Source organism: Panthera onca, chromosome E1 (assembly GCF_046562875.1).
Source record: "Panthera onca isolate mPanOnc1 chromosome E1, mPanOnc1 haplotype 2, whole genome shotgun sequence".
Taxonomy (NCBI): domain Eukaryota; kingdom Metazoa; phylum Chordata; class Mammalia; order Carnivora; family Felidae; genus Panthera; species Panthera onca.
Window position 1 is genome coordinate 18,844,468 of NC_138352.1, and position 25,724 is coordinate 18,870,191.

Below are 25,724 nucleotides of genomic sequence, written 5' to 3' on the forward strand. Positions count from 1 at the left end.
AACCGATGTGCCAAACTTGGCACAAGGAAGGCGCGAGAACCACAGAGCCATTTGGATTTTTTTATTCTCTTTTTAAATACTGTACAGTGAAAAATAAATACGCCTTCTCATCCACCAGACAAGGTTGGTCCCCCCTCCCCTGGGGGACCTTGTCACCCCCCTTCATACACACCCCTGGTTCTACTCCAAAACCTTCCCCATGCCTCCCACCCACTTATACCCTTACTATCCCCGTCTTCCACAGTGATGAGGCCCCAGAAATGGGGGGTACAGGATGGGAGGAGGGATAGCAGGGGAGCCCCCCTGAACTGTCAAATCTGGGTGGATCAAGGAGCACCCCGCACCAGCAGGCGGAGAATGGGGGTGTTCAGAGAGATCGGGGCATTGGAGGATAAAGGCACATCCAGTCTGATGGGGAAGGAGAGAGGCTCCCCTCACCCTGGGGGTAAGGGTGGACAAGAGGGAGGGGGGTATGACCCTGTTACACACCCCTCCACGAGCTCCTGGAGGTTGAGGGGGGACCCAAGCTGCTGTGCCACCCCCCTCCCCCCTAGATAAGAGCAGCTCCAGCGCAGGTCAGTCGGGCCTGTGAGGCCATGGTGTTGGGCAGCAAGCGAGATGGAGAAGGGAGGGATGCGGGCTGGAGGTTTTATGAAACCCCATTCACCAAACTACCCAACTCCAGGGGGGCGGAGAGCTCCCCGTTCTCTGAGGGGCCCTTAGGAAGCTTGCTGACAGAGTCGCCCTGGGGAGGAAGTGGGAAAGGAGGGAGGATGGTCAGTAGAAATTCAGGTAAGACATCCCTCACCATCCTAGTGCTTTGGCATCTGGCGCCCCAACGGCTTGTCCCCTGACCGGAGGCTCTAGTACTCTTACAAAGAGTCCAGAAGCACCCTAACAAACCTCCCTCTGTCCTGCTCAAACTTTCCACTATTCTAGACGGCGGTCTAGACTGCAGACATCGCTTCCTCTGCGATTTAGCAAGAGGTTCCTTTGCGAATTCCTTGTGCCCGCCCAGCGGAGAAAAGGACGTGGACTGAAGGACATCTCGCCCGCCTACCTTCTGTCCTGAAAGAGAGTCCTCGGAGGGTTTAGTGCGTTCCAGGGGCGGCCGCTGGCGGCTCTGAGACTCTGCTCGGGAGATGTAGTCAGCCACAGTCACTGGGAAAGGCAGAGGACCAAGAGTTTCAGAAGGAACCAGGTGTCTAGCTCCCGGACACCCACCAGACCCCAACCCCCCGTTTTCATACGGTGGGAGGCAGCCCGTTCTCTCAGCTCCGAGGAAGGACGCCGGCACCCAGTGTGAGCTGACCTGGCTGCCGGTCTCCACTGATGGAGCCATCGGTCCTGTTCCCACGGTTACGGCGACGGCGGCTCCGGTTCCGACGCTGGGGTCTTGACTCGTCTTCTGCGGGACAGAGAAAAACCAAGCCGTGCACCTCATCTCCCACACCTCCGTTCCTGCCCAGCTCGAACTCTTTGAGACCCCAGGCGGAGCCCTTACCCAGGCCATTCTCCGTCATGCTGGGCCCGTCCGATTCCAGGCCTCCGTCCATGACAGTCCTGTCGTCGTCTGTGCGGCGGCGGCGGGAGCGGCGGCGCCTGGCGCTTGCTGGGGGGGGTTCCCCGGGCTCTGAATCAACCGGGGGCTCTGGTTCAGACGTGTCCAGTAGGCTGTAGGGGTTACTGTCTGGATCTTTCAGCACTGGTTACAGGAAGAGGAGGACCTGGTCATCACGTGTCCATCATTTTCCCTTTCGGCCTACGCTCTCGAACCCAGCTGTCTGATACTGGTACCTGAGCTAATAGACGAAGCGTTGTATCTTGTGGTGGGCCGGGGGGCAGGTGGGGGCCCCCTACCCCGGCCCCCAATCGGCCGCCTCCGGCTTTCTTCCCCCCGGGTTGGGGGGTCCCGGTCACCAGGCCCAGCTCTGTTGGGCTCCTCCCTCTTCTCGGACTCAGTCTCAGAAGCTGTGGATGGGTCTGAGCTGGGGCCTGAAGGACACAGCGGGCTTCAGTCAGGGTCACTCACCCCACCCCTCCCACTCACAAGTCCCCCAGCCAACCGCATCTTCAATGTGTCCATCGCCCTTCCCTGGAGATTCCGCCCAGACCCCTGCTTCTCCAAGGCCCACCGCTGTTCACCTCCGGCAGCCGTCTTACCGTAGGCGGGACCGCCCGTCCTCCGGCCGCGGCCCCGGCCCCCGTAGCTGCCCCCGTAGGTTCGGGTGGTGTGGAGGGAAGAGGAGGAGCTCTCATCCGTGGTATAGCCAGCCTTGTCACTGCCACCGCTGCCGCGCCCGCTCCCGGGAGGGCGGAAGCCCAGCCCGATCTGGCGAAGCTGTTCGTCAATCTGCAGCCTCTCCAAGCGAAGCTGCTCCACCTCCTGGTTGGGTGGGAGATGGAGAAAGATACCGAAGGGGGAACAGACGTGAGCTCGACGACCAATCCTCACTCAGGCTTCTCCGCCCCGACCGTCCCCATAGGCCTAAACTCTCGGGAATGCGAGACGGAAGACACTGGCTAAGCAAGGAAGATTCTGCAGTCCAACCCTACAGCCCCAGATCTCCATTCAGTGCTTTCTGTTCTACTCAAGATACAAACTGGGCGTCACAACTGCTAACTTTAGCCACCAGTAGCCTTCGTCTCCTTCCTACACCCAGATCTCTCCCGTCCCAGGCTTCCGGCTTGGGTACCTGCAGGTAGGAGAGATGATATTCCAGCAGAGCCTGGGCATTACTGATATTCTCCCGGGTGCCAACAAATATGAAGGGAACCATGCCCTGCGCGGCAGAGAGGACGGGAGGGTTAGGAGGGTCGATGCGAGTAGTAAGTCCACCCTGGCCCCTCCGGAAGCTCAGCCAGTGGGACCGCTCTGGGCTCTGCATCTCCTGGAGGACACGAGTCCCCATCCTCCACCCCTAGAGATCCCGGCCCACGGAGAGGGGGCTCTGCGAACAACCCCACCTACTCCTGGAAACCAATCTCCAGATGCAGACGCCCCGTACCTCCTCCCTGGGGTTCTTCTTGTCATTGTCACCTTCTACGCGAACCCTCACCACACCAGATTTATCCACAATCTCCTGGATCACTTTCCCGTTCTTCCCAATCACTTTGCCTGAATGGGTAAAGGAGGAATTAGGCCTTTTTTTTTAACAGAAAAGAAAAAAAGTAAAAACAGATCAACAGTTTTCCAGCTTCTATATATGGATTCGGTTTAAGTCTTCTCCTGCTTCTAAGTCTCTGGTGAGTTTTCACAGGACAAGTTTACGATCCCTGGAAATCCGTTCTTCCATTTCCGTCAGTCCTACAAGACTGCTGGCCCTGTCCTTGTGAAGCTGGGAGTCCGCAGGGAGGCGCCAGGCCTAGAACCCCTTCAGGGAATCTCACACCGAGCCCCGCCTGTATCCTTTTATCTGCACACACCCTCCACTCACCAACAAGGTTCCTGGGCACTTGCACGGAGTCCTCAGAAAACTCCAGGTAGCTTCGGGCCTGGCGGCACGCCTCAGGAGTCTACAGAGAGCAGCGGGGAGCAGTTACTCACACAGGGGCCCTGGATCTCAATCGTCTTCCTGCCACCCTCTGCCTTTGGGAAAGCGTGCTGCCACCAAGTCAGAGAAGGAGGTGGACAGGACTCGGGCTTCCTTGCCACCGCACCCTTTCTTCTCTCTACCCCCAAGCCACCTAAGCGACAGCTGGCTTTTGCTGACCTCCCCATAGATGCGGAAAGTGCAGGTCTCTTCACCCAACTCAATGGCGGTCACCCCAGGTACTTTTCGGGCCTGCTGGATGTTGGCACCGTGAGTCCCAATCGCCAGTCCCATCAGGTCCTCTCGCACCGTGAACTCCTCCTGGAAGGCTGCCGCCAGCTGCTTACTTGTCTGAAAGGAAAAGGCGCTGCCGGATCCCTGGTGGCGGAACCCCACACACCCGTCCCAGGCACCTGACGCTCGGCATGACTTCGATGAGAGAAAGACGTGTGGAAACAAGTCAGAACTACCCCAGATCCACTGACCCCAGGACCTGCACAGAGAATTCGGGAATCTTTCATTCCACTCCTACCTTGCGGACGCCAATGGCCTGGCGGGGAGAGGAGGTAAATGAGGGCAGAGTTTGGCTGGCAGCCGCCAAAGTTCTGGATTTGGCTCTAACGTGATCTGGCTATGTGATCCTAAACAAAACACGCTCTCTGCGTCTCTATTCTGTCACCTGCTAAATGATTACACCTGACTTACCCCATTCCCAGACTAGCAAGAGGATTAAGTAAAGTCAGTGAGAAAGGACCTTTCACAAGGTAAATGCAAGGCTAAGGAACTACTGTTACCTTAACCAAACTATTACCAACCCCCAAAATAAAACCCGACAAGTGGAGTAGAAAGCAGGGGTTGAAAAAGCGGGAAAGGAGCCGTGGACCACCACACGACCTCATTTCGCAACCTGCTCTTAGAGAGACACCTGGGTACCAGGGCAGGAAGACAGGGAAGGTTCTAGAAGAGGGAGTCCTAGGTTGGAAGCCCCAAACAAGAAAGATTTCTGAAAAGGGACACTCCTGATTGCAGTCCACTACTTCCTACTTCCACGACAGATGAGGTTGTGCCACGGCAACAACTTACACTGAGGCAAAAAGAGAAAGCTGAATAAAAGGGACTACACTGGGCATTCAAAATAAAAGAATTAGGGAGGGAAGAAGAGGATTTACAATGATTTACAAATGTCCTCTAGAGAAGTTCGCCAAGGGTTTTATTTCTTAGACGGCCTGATGAGTACATGGGCGCTTGTATTTTTTCCTTTGCAATGTTTCAAAACAATTAGAAAAAAAAAAAAAAAAAAAAGGCCAAAAAATAAGAGCAATTCTCTCAAAAACAAAGACATGCTCCTATTCTTTTTTTTAAATGTTTATTTTTGAGAGAGAAGAGCACACATGCACACATGAGGGACAGGCAGAGAGAGGGAGGGAGACAGAGGATTCGAAGCAGGCTCCGTGCTGAGCAAAGAACCCGATGTGGGGCTCAAACCCACTAACCTCGGGGTCATGACCTGAGCCAAAGTCGGACGCTTAACCGAGTCACCCAAGCACCCCTATTTTTTTAATTTAACTTTTAATGTTTTTATTTATTTTTGAGAGAGAGCAAGACAGAGTGTGAGCAGGGGAGGGACAGATAGAGAGGGAGACACAGAATCCAAAGCAGGCTCCAGGCTCCGAGCTGTCAGCAGACAGCTCCATGCAGGGCCCAAATCCACAAGCTATGAGATCATGACCTGAGCCCAGGTCGGACGCTTAACCAACTGAGTCACCCAGGTGCCCCCTATTTTTTTTTTTTTTTTTTTTGAGTAAGCTCCACGCCCAACGTGGGGCTTGAACTCACAATCCTGAGATCGAGTCGGATACTCTACTGACTGAGCTAGCCAGGCGCCCTGACGTGTTCCTATTCTTAAGACCTTGCACATATGGCTAACTTAGTATCCGGCACACTTTGCCACACTGATCAATACACCCAGGTCCTAGGAGAGTTGAACAGTCTACTTTCGGTCACCAGAGAATCTGCTCGCTGGGACCTGGAGCAGACAGAATTTGTATCATCTGGGGGAAAAGGTGAATTTTTAACTGCCAGTGCTCTGAGTAGCATCCCTGCAAAAGTGAAAGATTAGCATGATCCGGAATTTGTTCAAGCTCAGAGAAAAGCCTCCCCAAGAGCTCAGTTCTCTTGATAAATGGAAACACACACACACACCCTGCTTGTTTAGGACAGTATACTACCTAAGGAAAGAGAATCTGACCATAAGATATCAGAGCTGGAAAAGACCTTGTAGGAATATTCTAGTCTAACTACCTCATTATCACAGATGGAGACAAAGCCCACAGAAATCAAATGATCTGCCAAAGGTCAACATTTGACAAAACAAGACTTGGGATTCCAAGTCCAGTGGTCCTTCCAGCGTACAAATGGTTCTCACATATATCCTGCAAAGCATTTTGATTCCCAGAAGGGACATGGGGGAGGCTGGTGGAAGTCGAAGCCACACCCCCTCTTCTGCTTTTAGACAGAGCTGCTCTGATTGATCTGTTTTATGCATTGCGTTTTCAAGTAAAATTTCACTTGATCAAAAGGTCCCACAGTTAAGAAAAAAGTTTGAGAACGACTGTACTATTATAACACGATGGAGCTCTGCCATCTGGAGGAGTCTGGGATAACACAGTAGACGCAGGTTTAATGGCCCAGAAAGACCTTAGTCTTTCTATTCTGTAAACACAAGAGCATGAGTGAAGGATGGAGGTGGGACAGGGGGAGGACAACAATAGCATTCAGCAGGAAAAAGTGGAGCCAGAACTCACCTCTAGGTGTTTGGTAGCTTCTTCGTTGCGGGACATGAGTAGCAGTTTGGTGCGCAGGCTTCGAAAATGCATATCACCCAACAGGGACGCCCGCTTCACGGGAGCCTCTGTGGTTGACTGGAAGAAACCAATGGAAAAGTCATTTAAAAAAAGACTGAATACACACGGGGGGAGAGCCAAGAGCTGGGATATCTGGATGCCTGAATATCTAGAAAAGGACAGGTGGTATGAAATGAAGCTAAGGAAGAGAAAAATCATTGTCCGTCTCACAAGGGCCTACCATCTGAGGACCTAGGGGAAGTGATTTTAGGTAGCAAGCAGAGCTGAGAACCGTACAGTCTATTTGAGTCCAAATATGCAACGGAGGGTCCAGCCCAGATGGCAATACAATAGACAGGTTAAAAAAATAAATGATGGTTCTACACGAGGGAAACTAGGGAAACGTGGGCTACCTGGGCCCTCGGGGGTCAGGAACAATAAAGTCTCCTTTGACAAGTAAATATAAGCACCTCTGAGCTCCTTCCTTTCTGCAAAGGAGTTAAAAAGGTAGAAGGAAAAATTGCTAAAAGGGCTTACGTGAAACTCAGGTGGAGTAACTCACCAGAATGAAGAGCTCACTATTTGTGATGTTGAGAAAGATGCAGTTCGCTCCCAGCGCTTTCTTGAACTCTTTATGGACGTTTTCATTTGAGCAGCTGCAGAGGAAGAGAAGAGCGCTCAGAGGCACAGAGCAGAGTGCAGTCAGAGGCTCAGGGAAGAGGGGGGGATGACAAAAACAAGAAAAGAGGAAGGACTGAGGTAGAGAACAGGGACGAAGAGAGGAACTGGGAGCAGAAGGGGCTCTGGAGAAGACAGGACGGAGAGCGCTGGGAGAAATCAGGGCGGAGGAGGAATGTCAAGGGGGCCCCCTCGCGACACCAATAACTCACGCCTCTCTCAGATCCTCAGGCACGGCCATGGTCACTTTGAAGAAGCTGCCTTTGGTTGCAAGAGGATTGGGATTGACTGGCCGGAGCCGCTCCAGGGTGACAATCTCATTGTAAGTGGCATCACAGGCAGCATATTCGATGACATAGAACTGGGAGAAAGGGAGAAAGAATGGAGAAGTTGGGGATGACCTGAGCACCTGTCTCCCACGTGGTCACCTTCTGTGACCACGGTCTTTGCCTCAACAGCTCTCCAAGGGCCTCCGAGTCAACTTACATCTCCCTTCATCATCCGCACCCTGGCCAGCCACCAGCCGCAAGGTTCCTGTTCGTTGGCTCGAGAATAAACCTGAAGAAAAGTTGAAAATAAAAGACTTACTGAGGACCATCCCCAAACATCACGAGTTGAAGAAGCATTCAGACACCTGACTGGCGCGCTACGCCAAGACAAAGGAAACTAGAGGAAGGAGCAAACTAAAAATCAGACTGTGATTTTATGTGCCGTTACCATAGATGGAGGAAAAGTGACTCCTCGAAACTGGGAAGCCCCTGAGAGTCTGGTTGGACACACAGTGACAGGGAACCGGTGCATTTCACTTTTTCACAGGCCACCGGGCTGGGTGTAGCGGCTCAGCATGGAGAGGGAAGGAGAGTGAACCAAGCAGTGAGGAGCCTAGGGTACGAGTATCAGGGCAAGGAAGATGGCAGAATCCTGGGAAAAGTGACATCTAGAAAGGGTGGGCCCCGTGGCCCTTACCTCAACCTCATCCCCTTCTGTGATCTCTTTATTATAGTCAGCTGGAGGCGGTAGCCGGACGTCCCCAAAGGGAATCTGTCTCTCACTCTGCCAGCTGCAAGGGAAACCGTGACATGAAAGCCATTCGGGCCAATGTGGTTGCCCGTTTCTTCAGGAGGGGGTTATGGCCTCTTCTGGGCAATTGCCACCTTCTCTGGTGATCAGAGGCTAAATGCCAGGTCCTCCTCCATACTGGTGTCTTCTGTCGCTTGCTAGCACCTAAATACTAGGTCAAATGTCCCCCACCCTCACCTGGGATCCACAGAAGTTGACCGCCCCTCCCCCAAAGCCCTGGCTCTCTCCCACCTATTACAGGCCTCATAGGACTCAGCCACCCCTTCTTCTCCACTCTCCTTCTAGGACCCAGTATGCTGCATTCTCTATTCCCAAGGTCTTACTTGTTTTCAAAGAAGATGGTGACAGAGTCTTCATGGACATCCTTCACAAAGCCCTAGAATGGATTTTAGGACAAATTAGAGAAAAAAGAAAAGAAAAGAAAAGAAAAGAAAAGAAAAGAAAAGAAAAGAAAGGAAAAGAAGGAAGGAAAGAAGGAAGGAAGGAAGGAAAGAAAGAAAGAAAGAAAAGAAAAGAAAAGAAAAGGAAAAGAAAAGAAAAGAAAAGAAAAGAAAGAGAAAGAAAATGACAATTTACCACCACTGTGGCCATCAAGGGAACAGAGATATTTAGAGGCCGTTACCTAGAGTATTAGATGGGGACAGAAGCAATCTAAAGATAGGGCCGGAAAAACCTGTACTGGGGAAAAAGTACGAAATGTTGAGATAGAGACAAAGGACATGGTACTGGCATGGAAAGAAAAGTGGCAAAATCCACAGATAAGATGAGACAGAAGTTAAATAGAAGGGGGACAAACCACCTCCATCAGAACAGCTTGGAAACCGACGGTCTAGCATGGCTCCCACAGGGGCCTCCCTATCTGTCTGTCTCCTGTTGTGCTGAGCAACTTGCCAGAGTTCAATTAAAATACCAACAACACTCAGCAGGGCTAAGAATATCCCATGAGACAGTGTGAGGCTGTCCTGGAACACCTAGAGGACATCAGGATCCGCCAAGAGAGAGGAGGGTCTAGCGCCCCGATGCAGCAAGAGACCTGAGCAAACTTGGTGCCTTCACGGCTGGGTCCTAAGTGGATAATCAGGACACTGGTGTTCAAAACGATGAACACAATTTACAGAAGGAAAAATCGTGACTTCAGTGATCTGAGATTCTGGAATCCTAGACTGTGATACACTGCCATGAATATGAAAAGGATAAAATTTGTAGAAAACCCCAATCTTGAGATCATGACATGGGAGAGGAACAGGGATGACGGACTAGCTGGTCTACTTCCTACCGCCTGTGTCCTCACTGAAGAGGCCAAGGCTGTGTGTTCCCCCATTTTTCTACCTTCTCTCTCGATTTTTCACATACTCAAAATTAGGGACTAACTCTGAAAGTCTAACTGATCAATCTGTTCTTTTAGAATTGAGCTTTTAGTTTCCTAAGAAACCTTTGCCTAATCTAAGGCGACAAGGTTTTCTTATATTTCTTCCTCTGAAGTTTCATAGTTTTTATTTTACATTTAGGTTTGTGATCCACTTTGAGTTGAATTCTGCATATGGTGCAAGATATGATCAAAAGCCATTTTTTATCCATGAATAGCCAGTTATTTGAACACCATTTGTTGAAAAGACTACCCTTTCGCTACTGAATTGCCTTTTCACTTTAGTTCAAAAATCAGGAAGTGCAAATTAATTTATTAATGACAGAAAGCAGATCCATGATTGACAGGGAACTTTTGGGAGTGAAGGAAATATCTTGATTGTGGTCACGGTCTGACATAGATCTATACAGATATTTAGAAAGATATACGTATGTCAAAACTTTAACAAACTGTATTTTGAATACAGGTACTTCACTGTTTATACCTCAATAAAGCTGTTTCTAAAAATTAGGGGTTTCAGGGGCACCTGGGTGGCTCAGTCGGTTAGGCGTCCAACTTCGGCTCAGGTCATGATCTCACAGGCCGTAAGTTCGAGCCCCGAGCCCCGCGTCGGGCTCTGTGCTGACAGCTCAGAGCCTGGAGCCTGCTTTGGATTCTGTGTCTCCCTCTCTCTCTGCTCCTCCCCCACTCATGCTGTCTCTCTGTCTCTCAAAAATAAAATAAAACATTAACAAAAAATTTTTTTAAATAAAAATTTAAAAATTAGGGGTTTCAAAAGGCTAACGCACAAGAACTATTCCCAAGCTTTGCGGCTAGGCACAAAAGCTGAGCTCAGGAGAGAAAATACCAAAAATGCAGACTCGTCTCCCTCGCACCTGCAAGAACCGGTCAAGCACATTTTACTGTACTGCTGTTTCCTTACGGTGGGAAAAGCGAAATCCAGATTTCACTCTCGATACCGGCTGACCGCCCTTCCCTTCTTTCGGCATAGATCTTACGGCACCTTCCTACTGTCCAGGGAACTTAGTACTCCCGGGGCTGCCCGGCCTCTTCCTCACCCGTACTTTACTCTTCTCTGTCATTCCCCTCCCCAGACAGGTTTTCTCCACTCTTCATTCAGCTCCATCAATACCCACTCCTACTATTCTCCACGCCAAGTCTTCTGACACAGTTTTGCTCCTCAGTTATTTGCCCAAGTCCTTCTTGCCTTTTGGGTCCTCCTCCCATAAACACTCACACTGCATCTCTGGCTTCCCTCTTCTTTTCTCCCTTTATGAGGGTCTGTCTGGATTTCTAGAGACATTTCAACCAGCCTCTTCTGCTGACTTTATCCAATTCTTTGTCCCAAAACGTCTATCTCCAACCTTGGAAAATAGTGTGAGAGTGAGAGCTATTCTCAAAACATTTAGGGATGAGATACAAGGCAGTGGAAGAGACAGAAGAAGAGAACCACTTGTCTTCTCCCTTGGGAAGAGGTTCCCACTCCTAGATATACTCACCCACAAAAGATATGCCTACAGCCCTAATCCAGTTCTCCCCCAATATGTCACGGTTGGCCCTCGGGCAGAAGTAGCAATCCCTGTGTTTTCAGCTACCATCATCCCCAAGGCAGAAACGTAGAGCTCAGAAATGGAGTTTCTCTACACATTACTCAGCAGTTCAACCAAATGCCACACACACTCTTATACTTCCAGGGTCTTTTTCCTTCAAATATTCTCCCAAACAAGCTTGCTCCTCGACTTCATCTTCCAACCCAGTCTCTGCTCCTTACTCTCACCTGCATCACCAGTCTGTTTTCCTCCAGAGATACCAGTGGAAGAAGGTGAGCTCCCAGTCCTGCTCAGTCCATGCTCATTAAGAAGATAAGCAGGTGAGGGCAGGAGCAGGTGAGTCAATCTCTACAAGGCCAACTAGATGCAAAGATGACTCAATTCGGCGGCCATGGCATATGGTGGCTTTGGCTTATAGGGCCTAGGACCAGACAGAAGAGTGACCCAGGTTTCTAGATGCTTGTTTCCTCAGATTACAAAGTATGCAATTAGCCCTCACCTCCATCCTAGTCCTGGGCTCTGAGAGGAGGGACTTCTGGGAGAAAAGCAGGCAGGGCCTGGGTAAAAACCACAGGTTGAGGCTGAGGATGCTAAATTTCTTGAGAAAGGAATGGAAATTTGGGTACCCAGGCAAGGCCTGGGAACTTGATAACTGCGCCCTGAAAGGTGAACAGACATTTCATCTGACAGTACAGCTCAGAGAATAAAATACACTTAAGAGCCGGCAGAAAGAGAAGACTTGGCGGGATAGCTACAGGAGAAGCGAGGTCCCAGACCCGACCTCTGTCCTGACTTGGGAGGATCAACAGCAGGACCCAATTCTAAGACAGGAGAAAGGGGCCTTCCCAAATTCATAATTCTAGAAACATGGTAAACACTCTTTGACCCACACCAAAGTTTGCTGAGTCATGAATATTAAATCAGTAGCAAGGTCAGAATGGCTAAGTATCTATATGGCACTGAAAAGTTGAAGAAAGATTAGTCTGAATTTACGGATTTGTTTGTTTTTAACTGTGCCATGGGGCACAAAATGCTAACGTGGCCTGAACAGAAAACCCACATCACCTGGCTTTCAGCTCAACTGCAAACTCTACTCTCTGATTTCAAAATATCCTCTCCCTGATTCTCCCAAGCCCATCACTGCCAGGGCCCACAGCGGAAAAAAGGAAAAACTCAGACAGAGATTTCAGTCTGACGCTTACACGTGGAGAGGGAAACGTCTCCCTTCCCATTCGTCTCACACAGTTAATCTGAACTAGGTACCAATCTTTCCCAGCGATGCTTAGCTCCTATGCTTCCTAGAACAAAAGCAAACGTCGTCTCTCAATCTCAAACACTAAGCATCACTTTTCTTGGAACCCAGAGTTTAGGAGTGGGACAGACCAGGATGAAGGACAAAACAGTGGGGAACACGGGGCTAAAATCTTAGCAGGAAGGGCCTTTCAACAAAGGTAACGCAAGTTTGAAGAAAAAGGAGACAAGAGACAAATGTACTCGATCGGAATCAGAAAGGAATTAGAGACTTTTGCCAAAGAAAACAGAAATGCTATGGAGGCAGGCTAGAAGAAAAAGTCTCATGTTAGAAAAGTATGCAGAAAAAGATGACAGAAGAGATCTTCTGGGAGTTTCCTTCAGACTTGGAATAAGGTGGTTCCTGGGGGAATACACTGGAACACAGAAGTGGTGGATAAAACGCCAAAGACTGAACTTGATGGGATAAGTTAAGACAGATAAGAGTAGCCAGAGGCACTGACTATAAAGAAATCTGGGGAGGGAGGCCAGGCAGAAATGCACAGGCATTTAGGGTGGGTAACAAAGGCTGCACTGAACTGATCACCTGAAGCTGGGGCAGAAACCTTCCACCACAAGGGCAAATTCGAGACCCTTTCCACCTACACGCCTTCACAGGAGAAGAGCTGGAGAAAGTCATTTCCAAGGGCATGAAGGTGGAGCCATCTACTAAGGGAGAGAAGGCACGAAAAGAAGTGAAAGAAAGGGGGCCCTTCTCCAGACCTGTGATGTTACAAGAAGCTATCTCTGCTGTTGCTCCTCAGGGCAAAATGAAAGGCGGCGGGGAAATCAGAAAAGTCTCTGCGGCGATTCCAGGCACAAAAGTCCAAAGGAGGCTCAAAATAACAACAGTCACACAAAGAAAAATTCCTGGGCGGCAAGAGGAGTCTCCCTCTGGCTTCATCTAAATGAGGGGAAGAAGGAAAAAAAAAAAAAAAAAAAAAAGTCCTAGAAAATGGATTTGGAATAAAGAAGGTGGTAGTAAAAGGAGTTGTAAGGAACCCAACAAGGACCCTTTACAACCCCCTTCTCCAAAAGAAGGTGGATCAGATTCCCAAATTGAGAGAGTCGGCCAAGAAGTCTTCTAGAAGTGGAAACCCTTAAGATCCTTAAGGAAAATCCCCACACGTTCCCCCCTTCAGAGGTTACAGATGGTGAACACGAAGCCTGCACCCGCCGAGATGCGAAGAACCTACAAGAACGATCTGAAGACCTCGGAGGTCAAAATGAGATGACAAAAAGAACCCCATCCCCGTAGAACCGTAGAGCAGCTAGCCTTGGGATAAAGGGGTGGGGTAAGACACTCGTGAAAAGATGCCACCTTACGGCTAGGAGGGAACTTGACCGGCACAACCCAGAGTTGCCGAGGTCACAGATAGCAAATGTCACAAATGGATTCCAACCGTTTCTCCTTGGGTTGGGAGCAGAAACGTAACACGAAAGTGGGGTGAGTCTTCCAGGGCCAGGAGGCAGAGGCCTCTGTTGAGGAAGATAAAAGGATCTAATATGGGACGGCCTTCCCAAGGGGGTAATAGGGAAGAAGAAAGAGAATTCTCCATGTGCTTGGACCGTGCGGAAGAGGGGGGTGGGGGGTGGGATGTGATGCAGGTCTAAGGCAGGTCTCCTACTAGGAAACAAGAAAAGTCAATGAGAAGCGGGGAAAATGGGGTCTCGGTTGCGGGGGAGGGGGGGAGGGGGGGGTGGGGGGGGGAGCGGACGCTGATCCAAGCACAATAATGAACACCGATGTTCATTCTCTCCGAGACCGGGGTCAAGAGCAGGTGTAATTAATAGAGAGACCAAAAACAGGAGGAAGGGGGTGAACTTCCAGAGGTCTCCCCGGGAGGGCTGCGGGTGGGAGCGTGGGTCTAAGGTTCGAAGGGCCAGGACTTCGCTCCAGAGGCGCGATCCCGCCCCACTCTCCCCCTCCCTGGCTGGGGGGAGGGCGCCGAAGACCGGTGTCCCCGGCCGGCGCGCCGCCTCACCTTGTAGAAGGCCCCGTTGGAGCCGCGCACCTCGACGGGCAGTCCCGGCTCCACGTCCCCCCCGGAGGCCAGGCCGCCCATGGCGCCGCCGCCGCCTCCGACTGCCCCGGCGGCGGCTGCAGCGGCGGTCTGAGTCCGGGCCGGGCCGGGCCCCCGGCGTCTCCCCGGGGGAGGAGCCGGAGGGGGAGCCGCGGGGGGCGGGAGCCGGGCCGGCCCCACGGCGGCCCTGCCACAGCCAACGAGCAGGGGGCCGGGGCCGGGCCGCTCCCCGTCCGCCGCCGCCGCCTTGGTCTCCGCCACCGTGAGGGAAACGGCCGCCGCCGCCGCTGCCTTCGTCACCTCAGCTTCCGCCTGCCGCCGCCCCCGCTGCTGCCTCAGTCCCGGGACCCGCTGCTGCCGCTGCCGCTCCACGGCCTCCACCTCCCCCTGCCGCCGCCGCCTACTGCGCAGGCGCACCGGGCACCCGCCCGCCGCGCGCGGGGCCCCGAGGGCCACGGCGCAGGCGTCAAGGCTGGCGACCCAGCTCGCGCTCGCCAGCGCACCAGGGCTTCCACACTCCCTTTTGCTCTCTCACGCCCTCTCCTGGTCGCCCCCTTGCGCCTGCGCAGAGCCAGACGGCTCTCTTTCTTCGCCACCCCCCCCCCCCGCCCCACTGCACCGCCCACATCTCTTCCTTTCCCCGCCCCACAACACTGATAACTAACCAATCGTGCGGAGGGAGGGGCCGAGCCCACTCAGTCGGATTGGGTTTCTGCTGCTCCCGGGCAGGCCACACCCACTTCGCCGCTGTGAGCTTCCCGGGGCTGGGGCAAGTGAGGGATGGGCATGCGCCTGAATGACTGCTTGGTCACTTTCCCCACCTTTGTCTTTCTCGGTGCGCACGCTCCAAAGGAAAAAATAAAAAGAGGAGTCAAAGGAAAAAAAAAAAAAAAAAAAAAAAAAAAAGGCCTGGTGCGCGTGCGCTGTGCTTAATCGTCCATAAGCGCGTATCGACTCCCGGGAGCATGTGTGACTCTGTGCTGTAGATTGAAGAGTCGCGTTCTTGCCCGGAGAAGATTCCGATCATGCATATAATGAAAGGTTAATTTCAAGGCAGTACCAAAAAGCAAAGGCAACTTAGATTGGCACAAGATTTGGTATCCAAATGCTGAGGATGTTCAAAATAGGAAAAAATGTTACGGAGTAAGGGTAGTAGAGGGAAAACTCCGGATTCTTGAACTGAGATAGGGAATTTAGTTGCAGAAATAAATAAAGTAGCACAGAAATTAGGATCACGTGTTGTGCATTTGATCAGTTAGCAAGTGTTTATATCGACCTCACTGTGTTCCAACAGCCTTAATAAGTGCCAGGGATACAAAGACAAGATGTAGTGGTTCCCCCCCCCCCCCCATAAGGATTTTATAATACATTGGGGAAGGGACTGACAAGTTTAAACAAATTAACAAATAAGTGCATCGGGTTCCACTGACGTTTTGATAGAGATAAGGACTAGGTAGAGAGGGAATCCCAATGAGACAATGAAAAGTTGTTCTTCAGAGTAACCTTCAGGAAAGTCTTCAGGAAAGACTGAGGAGGGGAAGTGAATGGAGAGGTGGGGGCTGAGTAGGCGTTTGCTAGAGGAAAAGTGCAGTAAAAGGATTCTTGAGATATCAGGAATTACAGTGATGCAGAGAAGCAGAAAGCATGTCCTTTGGGGAACCACGACCAGTTCAAGTAGCATTTGGCTTGAGGAGCTACGGGAAGGTAGGCTGTGAGGGACTTGTAAATCAGATGAAGGAGAATGGCTTTTCCCTTATCAATACTGAAGAGCCACTGAAAGATGTTAAGCAGTGTGATCGGATAAGATTTTCATTCTACAACTATGGAGGATAAAGAGTAAGGGTGGTCCCAAGGTGCGGGACCCCGTGAAGACCTATTGATTGCAGGTAAGAGAGAGGGGACCCCGTGAAGAGCTATTGATTGCAGGAAAGAGAGAGGCTGAGGACCTAACTTGGATGAGGGCTGCCAGCAACAGAGGGACAAGCTGGTCTGAGCCTGTTCCGTTTGCAGCGGGATCACTGAGAATTGGTGATGAGGGTGGAGTGGGGTGGGGTCAGGAGTCCATGAAGAAGTACTCAGGGTTACTGAGTGAATGGTGATGCCAAACATGGAAGAAAGAACTCAGGAGGCAAAGTTTTGGAAGACACGTTGATGAGTTTGAGGGTCCACCATTCAGGGGGACATCTCTTGTCTTCAACAAACGTCTCGTTCAACATATATAATTTCTTTTAGTCTTCCACTGTGCCTATACTGGGTTGGTTCTTTCATCTCACACTGCCAAAGCATCCTATACTCCTTTGGGGTGCTCATCGTGGTTGTACTATTAATAATTTGTCCAGCGTCTGTCTTCTGCTATCTGTGAGGTCCGTGAGGCCAGAGACTGGGTTCCGTGTCTGCCTGTCCCCACCATTGTATACCCGGTACCTAGCACAGTTCCTGGCCTGGCAAATATTAACCGAAATGAAGGGATCAATGCTCTGCAGGTCAATCGACACACATGTGCTTCCTCCAGGAGAGGTCTCGGCTGGAGAGATGGATGTTGGAATCATCGGCATATGAGTCGTAGTTAAAGCTATAAAACAAAAATAAACCTTGGGGTGCCTGGGTGGCTCAGTTAAGCATCTGACTCTTGATTTCACGGTTCACGAGATAGAGCCCCGGGTTGGGTTTAGGCAGTACAAGAGTTCAAGCCCCAGGTAGGGCTCTGTGCTGCCGGTTCGGAGCCTGGAGCCTGCTTCGGATTCTGTGTTTCCCTCTCTGGACTCCTCCCCCACTTGTGCGTGCTCGCTTGCGCGCTCTCTCTCTCTCCCTCCCCCCCCCCCCAAAAAAGAAATAAAATTTTTAAAAAGGAAGAGTACAGGCCGTCAGACTGGAGACTTTGAATTTGGGCTCTTAAGCAATAGCAGTAGCTGAATTTTGTTTTAGAAGTGACACCGTCACCAACTTCCGAGCCTCTGACACCAACAGTCCTTTCGGGTTTAACTTTTGTTCACCGGCTGTAGTCATTGTTCATTCAGGCAAAGGACAGGAGTGGGAAAAAGGAGAACAACATTTCCGATGGGGAATGGCATATTCACAAGGCCCAGAGGGGAGAGTACAGTGCCTCTGAGGTACAGAGGTTAGACTGTATAGAGTCTAACATGGTTATAACCAACATGGACGGGAAACACGTGGCCGGAAGGGTTGGGCCAAAGTTTGCAGGGACTGGAACATATTTAGAAGTTTGGACTTTCTACTGAGAGAAGTGGGAACCATTACAGGACTTTCAGCCAAACTGCCTTTTAGTAAGATTACTCTAGCTGGATGATGAAGGATGTGTCAAAAGAATGGCCCAGCTTGTCTTTGGACTTCTAAGTACATAGGGATTGGGAGGAAGACAGAATGATGGATAGATTGCTAGATGAATGTTGGCTAGATACTGAAAATGGGAACTAAATGGAAGTTTACATACTGAATGTTGAGACTTGCCTCAGATTTCTTCTTCACCCAGCTCTAAGAATATGTACAGACTGGGCCGCCCAGCTGGCTCAGTTTTTGGAGCACGAGACTCTTGATCTTACGGTTGTGAGTTCAAGCTCCTTGTCGGGTGTAGAGATTACTGAAATAAGTAAAATTTAAAAGAAGAAGAAGAACATATATAGCCAAGCTTCTACCTTCCAAATGGGAGTCTGGGGGGCGCCTGGGTGGCTCAGTCGGTTAAGCTTCCGACTTCAGCTCAGGTCACGATCTCGCGGTCCGTGAGTTTGAGCCCCGCGTCGGGCTCTGGGCTGATGGCTCAGAGCCTGGAGCCTGCTTCGGATTCTGTGTCTCCCTCTCTCTCTGCCCCTCCCCCGTTCATGCTCTGTCTCTGTCTCAAAAATAAATAAACGTTAAAAAAAATTTAATTTAAAAAATTCAAATGGGAGTCTAGAAGAGTCTTCTGGTAAATCTGATCAGATGAGAAAGAAGGATACTGGCATTAGGGGTTCCTCAAAGAAATGGCCTAGTGGATCACCCTAGAGTGAAGTCCACAGTCAACACACCTACTTATCTGCCACACACACACACACACACACACACACACACACACACACGAGTTTCTACTTGTACCTTAGCATCCCAATCTTAAATATGAGCAGACAACTGAGGACTGCCTGACATTTGAGGAAAGCCTCTAAAGTGAAAGATTATGCAAGACGAAAAACTTTAAAAAAAAAATATCATATCCTCAGAAAGATGAAAACATATATCCATGAAGCAACAGAATGTTTTTAAAATGCAAAGAACAAAAAACAAAGAAAGATCTCCTAGAAATTAAAAACATGAAAGCAGAAATAAAAATTCAATAGAAGTGTTAGGAAATAAAATTTTAAAAATCTCCCAGAGGGGTACCCAGGTGGCTCAATTTTTTTTTACATTTATTTATTTCTGCTAGAGACAGAGCACAAGTGGGGGAGGGGCAGAGAGAGAAGGAGACACAGAAACCGAAGCAGGCTCCAGGCTCCAGGCTCCCAGCTGTCAGCACAGAGCCCGACGCGGGGCTCGAACCCACAGACCGTGAGATCATGACCTGAGCCAAAGTCGGACGCTCAACTGACTGAGCCACCCAGGTGCCCCAGAAACAATAATAATTTAAAAAACGTTTTTCTGTAACTGAAGAACATGAGTTTCGAGATGGCAAAGACCCAGTGGGTCCACACTAAAACATTTCCACATAAGATGTCAGAAGGCGAGGAAAAACTGAAGATCCTAAAAGTTGTGGTTGGGGGAAAAGAGAAGGAGAATAAAAATAGGCTTCATACAAAGACTCCAGAATAAGAAACTTTTCAGGCTTCTTGGTAAGAGGCAACAGCAGAAGCTTGAAGGCCATGGAGAAATGCCTTCAAAATTCTTAGGGCAAATTATTTCCAACCTAGTGTTAGATACCCAGCCACGCTGTCAAGTACAAGAGTAGAACAAAAACATTTTCAGACTTGCAAGGTCCCAACAAATTTTTTTTTGTAGTTTTTATTTAAGCAATCTCTACACCCAACGTCAGGTTCAAACTCACGACCCTGACACCTTGAGATCAAGAGTTGCATTCTCTTCCAACCCAGCCAGCCAGGTGCCCCGAGGTCCCAACAAATTTATCTCCCAAGTATCTTTTCTTAAGAAGCTCCATCAAGGGGCACCTGGGTGGCTCAGTCGGTTAAGCAACTGACTTCGGCTCAGGTCATGATCTCACGGTTTGTGGGTCGAGCCTTGCATCCGGTACTGTGCTGACAGCTCAGAGCCTGGAGCCTGCTTCGGATTCTGTGTCTCCCTCTCTCTGCCCCTCCCCTACTTGCGCGTGTGCGTGCTATCAAAAATAAATAAAATGTAAAAAAAAAAAAAAAAAGCAGCAGCTCTATCAAAATAAACTAAGGAAAAGATGGAAGAGACAGGTATCCCGCAAGGGAATCCAGAAGGCCAGAAGGCGGGCGCCCGGGTGGCTCAGTTGGTTAAGTGTCTATCGATTTCAGTTCAGGTCGTGATCTCACGGTGTGTGAGTTCGAGCCCCACGCTGGGCTCTGTGCTGATGGTGTGGAGCCTGCTTGGAATTCTCTCTCTCTCTCTCTCTCTCTCTCTATCTCTCTCTCTCTCTTTGTCTCTCTGCCCTTCCCCCGTGCTCACGCTCTCTCTCAGAATAAATAAATGAAAACTTAAAAGAAAAGATGGCTGTGCAGGGAGAACCCGCAGTGTGGTCTAAAGATCAGCCACTCTGTTGGAGCAAGCAGGTCTAAAGGCTCCGCCAGAAGATTCTTCAAATGGAAGAGATCGAATTCCTTACGTGTTTGTATACCCTTAGAGCACAGGTAACACAACTAAAGGAGAATTTGGGGGGCGCAGTACACAGAAAACGAAGCAAACAAAAAGGACAAAAAAAAGTATCAGTTCCAGAAAACACGTAAATGGCTGGGGGTGGGGGGAAGGATCCACAGGGCTCGACTGTGCAGAGCATTTGCATAATCACGGCAGTGTAAACACCCAACAGATCCATCCGGAATTGTGATACAATGTTGGAAGCACGGGCAGGCTGGGGAATGGGGGTGGGGTGGCGGTGGCGGCGGCACAGAGAGTGAGCGGTGGGAAGTCAGTGCTCGTGCTAAAGCAGAAGCATGGAGAAGCTGCAGCATTTGGGTGCTATTTTTAGTCTGACATATACAGATGAGTCCAAGACAAAACATAGTAACAATTTAAAGACTCAATTGAACCAATGGTCTTTCGAGAACCTCGGGAGTTGTAAGACTACTGTTTTTTTCTATCAGCGGTAGAGCAGTATGGGACTCTTTAAATAGTACCAAGTAGGGGCGCCTGGGTGTAGCTCAGTTGATTGAGCAGCTGACTTGGGCTCTGGTCGGGTCTCAGGGTCTCAGGGTTGGTGAGTTCCAGCCCCGCATCTGGCTCACCGCTGTCAGCGTGGAGCCTGCTTTGGATCCTCTCTGTCCCCTTCCTTGCCCCAACCCGCTTGCACTCTCTCTCTCTCAAAAATAAATTAAAAAAAAAAACAAACCCAACATTTTAGATAAATAATAGATAAATAAATAACATGCATAACTATGATTAAAAAAAAAAAAAAAAATACCGGGGCCCCTGGGTGGCTCCGTCAATTAAACATCTGACTTCGACTCAGGTCATGGTCTTGCGGTTTGTGCCGAGTCGGATTCTGTGCTGACAGCCCCGAGCCTGCTTTGGATTCCGTGTCTCCCTCTCTCCCTGCCCCTCCCCTGCTCGTGCTCTCTCTCTGTCTCAAAAAATATGTATTAAAAAAATATTAATAACCTCATGGAAGGGGGCTCTTACAGGAGGGGGCTGGGAAGTCAGGAGGCTACGGCAACTTTCACAGAGTGGTGACAGCAATGTGCAGGTTTGACAGATTTGAGAGTTGTCTGAATGATGCTTTCTCAAGGCTGCCTTTAAAAAGCCCTCCTCCTCAGTGCCCTCCCCTCTGTTCTCCCGGCCATGGCCAGAACCCAGGGCCTTATCACCTCATACAGATCAGCCCGAACGTCTAACAGAATCACCTCGCAGGAGGCTCATACAGTGATGAGTGGGCAGGAACCCAAGGCCAGCTGTGGCTGCAGGACAGAGCGATGCTGGAGTACAGACATCCTGCCAGAACTGGCCGAGAGAATAACATGAAAACCGTGCACACCAAGAAGCAAAGGCAAAACAAGATGGGGACAAGAGAAATTTGGGAAACGTTACGTTTCCTAGTTTATGCCCTTTTCTTCTGCATTAAACATTTTTTTTTAATTTATTTATTTATTTTGAGAGAGGGAGAGAGCGCAGAAGCAGAGAGGAGAGACAGAATCCCAAGCAGCAGAGCCTGATGCGGGGCTCGAACCCACGAACGGTGAGATCATGACCTGAGATCAAGAGTTGGTCACTTAACCCCACGGAGGCACCCAGGTGCCCCTGCATTGAGTTTTACTTATGTAGCCTTTTGTTTGAAGAAGAAGAAGAAAAGAAGAAGAAGAAGAAGAAGTGAAACCTGGCATGGCAGAAAACTCAGGAAATCTGAACTAGCAAGTGGGAAAATCTGTCCCCTGGACACCCAGACCCCTTCCTCGGAAGCAACTACACTCTCTTTATGCATCTCTCCAGAAAGGATGCATTCCAATGCAATTGACATTTAAAAACAGCCCCATCACTAGATAAGTTGATCACGTCCAAAAGATATAAATCCTGTCAGATTGAGATGAGCCAAGGAGCCATAGGAGAATGGATTTTTCTGGCTCCCATCTGGGGGAGGAGTTGACCAGCTTCATTATCTCCTGATCAAGATTGTCCTAAGGCCCATCTGCTCTAAATTGGTGTGAAGGGCCCAAAATTGGAATCATTCAAGAAGAATTGAGCCCCTGATGTGTTCTCTTTGGCTGAATCTTTTTTTTTTTTTTTTAAGATTTCATCTTGAAGTAATGTCTACACCCAACGTGGGGCTCCAACTCACGACCCTGAGATCAAGAGTTGCACGCTCTTCAGGCACCCCTCTTTTGTTTTTATAATTTAGATTTTAAGGTGGATCGTCAACCTTTTGTTTTTGTTTTTAGTGTTTGCTTATTTTTGAGAGACACAATGGAACAGAGAGAGAGGGAGACAAAATCCGAAGCAGGCTTTGCACTAACAGCAGACATGGGGCTTGAACCCACAAACCACGAGATCATGACCTCTGACCTCTGATCATGAGCTGAAGATGGACACTCAGTCAACCGACTGAGCCACCCAGACAGCCCGGATCTTCAATTCTTTACATTGCCATAGAAGTCTCGAGATTGTGTTTCTTACAGTTTATACGTTTATGTCACTTGCCTGCCCTCATTCAGTGTCTAAATTATGACCAATGGTTCATCAACAAAAAGAATAATATGCCATCAGGGGCGCCTGGGTGGCTCAGTCAGTTAGGTGTCCTACTTCGGCTCGGGTCATGATCTCACAGTTCATAGGTTCGAGCCCCGCGTCAGCCTCTGTGCCGACAGCTCGGAGCCTGGAGCCTGCTTCGGAATCTGTGACTCCCTCTTTCTCTGCTCCTCTCCCACTCACACTCTGTCTCTCTCTCTCAAAAATAAATAAACATTAAAAAAAAAACTTAAAAAAAAAAAGAAGAATATGCCACCCACAAAAGTGACGACGGATGTACGTTTAATAGCACAGGGAGATGGGTCTGATATATTGTTGGAAAGTATACGATCCCACCTCTACTCACTTAACTACTCATGTGTATGTATGGACATTGAAAATTCTAAAGAGTTGATACCAGAGGATTAATAACAGTTATATAAGTAAGATCACAAATTCTGCTTTTTTTTTTTTTCTTTTTCAGTGAAGCCCAACATAGGGCTTGAACTCACAACCCTGAGATCAAGACCTGAGCTGAGATCAAGAGTCAGATGCTCAACCGACTGGGCCACCCAGGTGCCCCTACGCATTCTATTTTTATTTCACGCGAACATTCCACGTTTTCTACAACGAACCCGCGTTATCTGCGTAATAAGATAGTACGAAAGTAGGACGTAAGCTCGTTTCCTTCCTTGTCTCCACGGGTCCTTTGGTTTTGCTGAACTGAAAATACGGACTTTGTGACTTCTGGGGAAAAGAAAAAAAAAAGCACTGGCAGGCTGAGCAGACTTTTTTTTTTTTTAAGTGGAGGCCAGTGGTCCTTCCCAGGGCCCCCGAAACACCACCAGCAGGTGGCATCCTGCTCCAAATGTTGAGCCAGCGGGCCAGCCTCAGTCCCGCGTCCTGTAGCGTGCAGTTCGGACACTGGAGGCCTTTGTCTGAGTCCCAACTGTGACCAACAAGCCTGATGTGCCAAGCTGGCACTTTGCTCTTCTTTTCTCCATGTTCCACAGCCCGGAGCCGGGGCTCTGGCCCACGGAGGGTGAGCGAAAGTCACCTTGGGCCCACCTTTCCCCCCCCCCCCCCCCCGCAGCAGCCTCCACCAAGCAGGGCACTCGAGAAGGGTCCTGAAGGGGCCGGAGCTTTATTGCACCATCAACTCCTCCTCCACCAGCACCACATCGGGGCTCAGCAATCCTCATCCTCAACAGGGAGATGGAAGGGCCTCTCCCTCAATTCTGCTCTTTCTGTACTTCCGGTTGAGCGGCTCCCAACCTCTCTTCCTTCCGGGAGGCCTCTGTCAGTGCCTGAGCAGGTGGGGAGGGAGGAGGCCAAAGACAGATGCCCAAGGAACGGCGTCACTTTCCTGCCAACTCCCTCATCGCCTCTTCTTCGAAGCGGAAGGAGTGCCAGCCCTCGGCTTCAGTCAGGTCTCGGGCACCCAGGGCCTTGTACAAGTCCATGGCCTCCTTGTTCCAGTCCAAGACTGTGAGGCGCAACTGGGAGCAGCCCCTTTCCAGGGCCACCTGTGGGAGAAGACATCACTTAGTCTTTCTCTCAAAAGGAAGCTTTCCTCACCATTCAACCCGAGGGGGGGTTGGGCTCCTCTCATACATGCTTGCTTTTCCGGAACCCGGCCGGTGGCCCCATCCCTCTCCTCACCTCAGCCACCTTTTTGATTATTTTGGAACCAATCCCCTGACCTGTTGTGGGGGAAAAGAGACCAAAAAAAAACAAAACAAAACAAAGAAGATTGTTTCAGTTGAAGGGGATCTGAAAAGGCCATAAGGCTGGGATTAGGAGCCAGGGGATGCTGGTGGGTCTGGGTTGATTTCCTACCACCCCAGCCTCAGCCCCCCCCCCCCCCCCCCCCCCCCGTACCCCGGTATTCGGGCTTCACATAGATGTCTTCCAGATAAACGTTGCGCCCCTTCCAAGTGCTATAGATGAAGTAGTATAGCCCATAGCCCACCACCACACAGGGCCCTGAGAAGGAGAGAAAAAAAAGGGCTCAGGCCTCTGCGCCCCTGCGGGAGACCTCTGAGAGGGACAGGCGAGGGGAACCCCCCAGGTCCCAAGGTTCTTACCCTGTGGCTCCCCGGGGGCGGGAAGAAGTTCAGCCACCAAACAGCAATAGAAAGGATTCTCTCCGAAGCCGTCTGCTCTCAGGGCTGCGGAGATCCGAGTGGTGGGAAAGAGAGAAAAAGCCTGGGTGTGTGCCTGGCCTGGGAACCCATCCATCCCTTACCTCCTCCCCAGCCTCCATCAGGATGCCGGTGCTGGGCCCCCACCTTCCTCACTGATCTTCACCTGGTCCGAGAGTTTCTCGTACTCGGCTAGTTCCTAGGGTGTGGGGGACAGAGGCTGGGTCAGGGCAGGGGGTCCCGGCGTGGGGAGAGAGGCTGGGTCAGGGCAGGGGATCCCGGCGTGGGGACAGAAGCTGGATCAGGGCAGGGGGTCCCGGCGTGGGGACAGAGGCTGGATCAGGGCAGCACCCTCCCCAGGCGCGCCCCTCCCACTGCAGCCTGGCCTCCCCGCCCCCACCCGCGGCCAGGCTACCGGGACCCCCTCCGGGCCCCCGGTTTCCGGCCCGCCGCCGTCACCCGAATCAGCTTCAGGATATTTCCACAGTCTCCCTCCTCGGCCTGTCGGATCCGCACGGAAGCCATCGCCATCCCCACCGTCTGGGACTGAAGTCCGGGACCCTCCCTTCCGTTCCGCAGACGCGGCTGAAAAGCAGGTAGCTCTCGAACGGGCCCGCACACCGGGCCCCGAAGAGCTGGGGGCGCCGCGGGCAGCGGCCGCGGGAGCGGTGGGCGCCCCCCTCCCCCCCGCCCCGCACCCTGCCCCGGGCGCGCCCCCGCCAGCCAATCAGCTGGCAGAGCAGGCTCGCCCCGCCCCGCCCCCCCAGCCCTGCCCCCCCCCCCCCCCCCCCCGCCACCGCCAGCCCCGTGACTGGGCCCCCGGGCAGGGGTCAAGGCTGGACTGCGGGCTCCCTCGCTGTGGTTGCCTGGGTGCTGGTC

The 25,724-nt window shown here is 50.9% G+C and overlaps 2 protein-coding genes across 2 annotated transcripts; both read right to left on the minus strand.

The window, feature by feature from the left end:
* Positions 1-46: 46 nt before the first annotated feature.
* FXR2 (FMR1 autosomal homolog 2) lies at positions 47-14,829 on the minus strand. Its single transcript, XM_060647409.3, has 17 exons — positions 14,326-14,829; positions 8,458-8,510; positions 8,021-8,114; positions 7,541-7,612; positions 7,267-7,415; positions 6,939-7,032; positions 6,338-6,454; positions 3,714-3,884; positions 3,438-3,516; positions 3,009-3,118; positions 2,697-2,783; positions 2,164-2,386; positions 1,798-1,995; positions 1,505-1,705; positions 1,313-1,408; positions 1,061-1,161; positions 47-745 (listed from the first exon to the last, which is right to left on the minus strand). The coding sequence occupies exons 1-17, from the start codon at positions 14,404-14,406 to the stop codon at positions 650-652; spliced, it is 2,022 nt and encodes a 673-aa protein (XP_060503392.1). The 5' UTR covers positions 14,407-14,829; the 3' UTR covers positions 47-649.
* An 8,427-nt stretch (positions 14,830-23,256) lies between these two features.
* Positions 23,257-25,523, minus strand: SAT2 (spermidine/spermine N1-acetyltransferase family member 2). The gene is made up of 6 exons (XM_078437838.2): positions 25,305-25,523; positions 24,993-25,044; positions 24,789-24,872; positions 24,583-24,687; positions 24,364-24,404; positions 23,257-24,227 (listed from the first exon to the last, which is right to left on the minus strand). Exons 1-6 carry the CDS (start codon positions 25,374-25,376, stop codon positions 24,060-24,062), a joined length of 522 nt encoding a protein of 173 aa, XP_078293964.1. The 5' UTR covers positions 25,377-25,523; the 3' UTR covers positions 23,257-24,059.
* Between the last annotated feature and the right edge of the window lie 201 nt (positions 25,524-25,724).

Bases quoted from the DNA above. Each gene is read 5' to 3' on its own strand.
- FXR2 (XM_060647409.3), bottom strand. From the start codon at position 14,406: ATGGGCGGCCTGGCCTCCGGGGGGGACGTGGAGCCGGGACTGCCCGTC. The intron at 8,115-8,457 runs GTAAGACCTTGG...TTTCCCTTGCAG, and splicing joins ACCATCTTCTTTGAAAACAA to CTGGCAGAGTGAGAGACAGA. The intron at 1,409-1,504 runs GTAAGGGCTCCG...TCTGTCCCGCAG, and splicing joins CATGACGGAGAATGGCCTGG to AAGACGAGTCAAGACCCCAG.
- SAT2 (XM_078437838.2), bottom strand. From the start codon at position 25,376: ATGGCGATGGCTTCCGTGCGGATCCGACAGGCCGAGGAGGGAGACTGT. The intron at 24,873-24,992 runs GTGGGGGCCCAG...GGATCTCCGCAG, and splicing joins GGTGAAGATCAGTGAGGAAG to CCCTGAGAGCAGACGGCTTC. The intron at 24,405-24,582 runs GTACGGGGGGGG...CCCCCACAACAG, and splicing joins TGTGAAGCCCGAATACCGGG to GTCAGGGGATTGGTTCCAAA.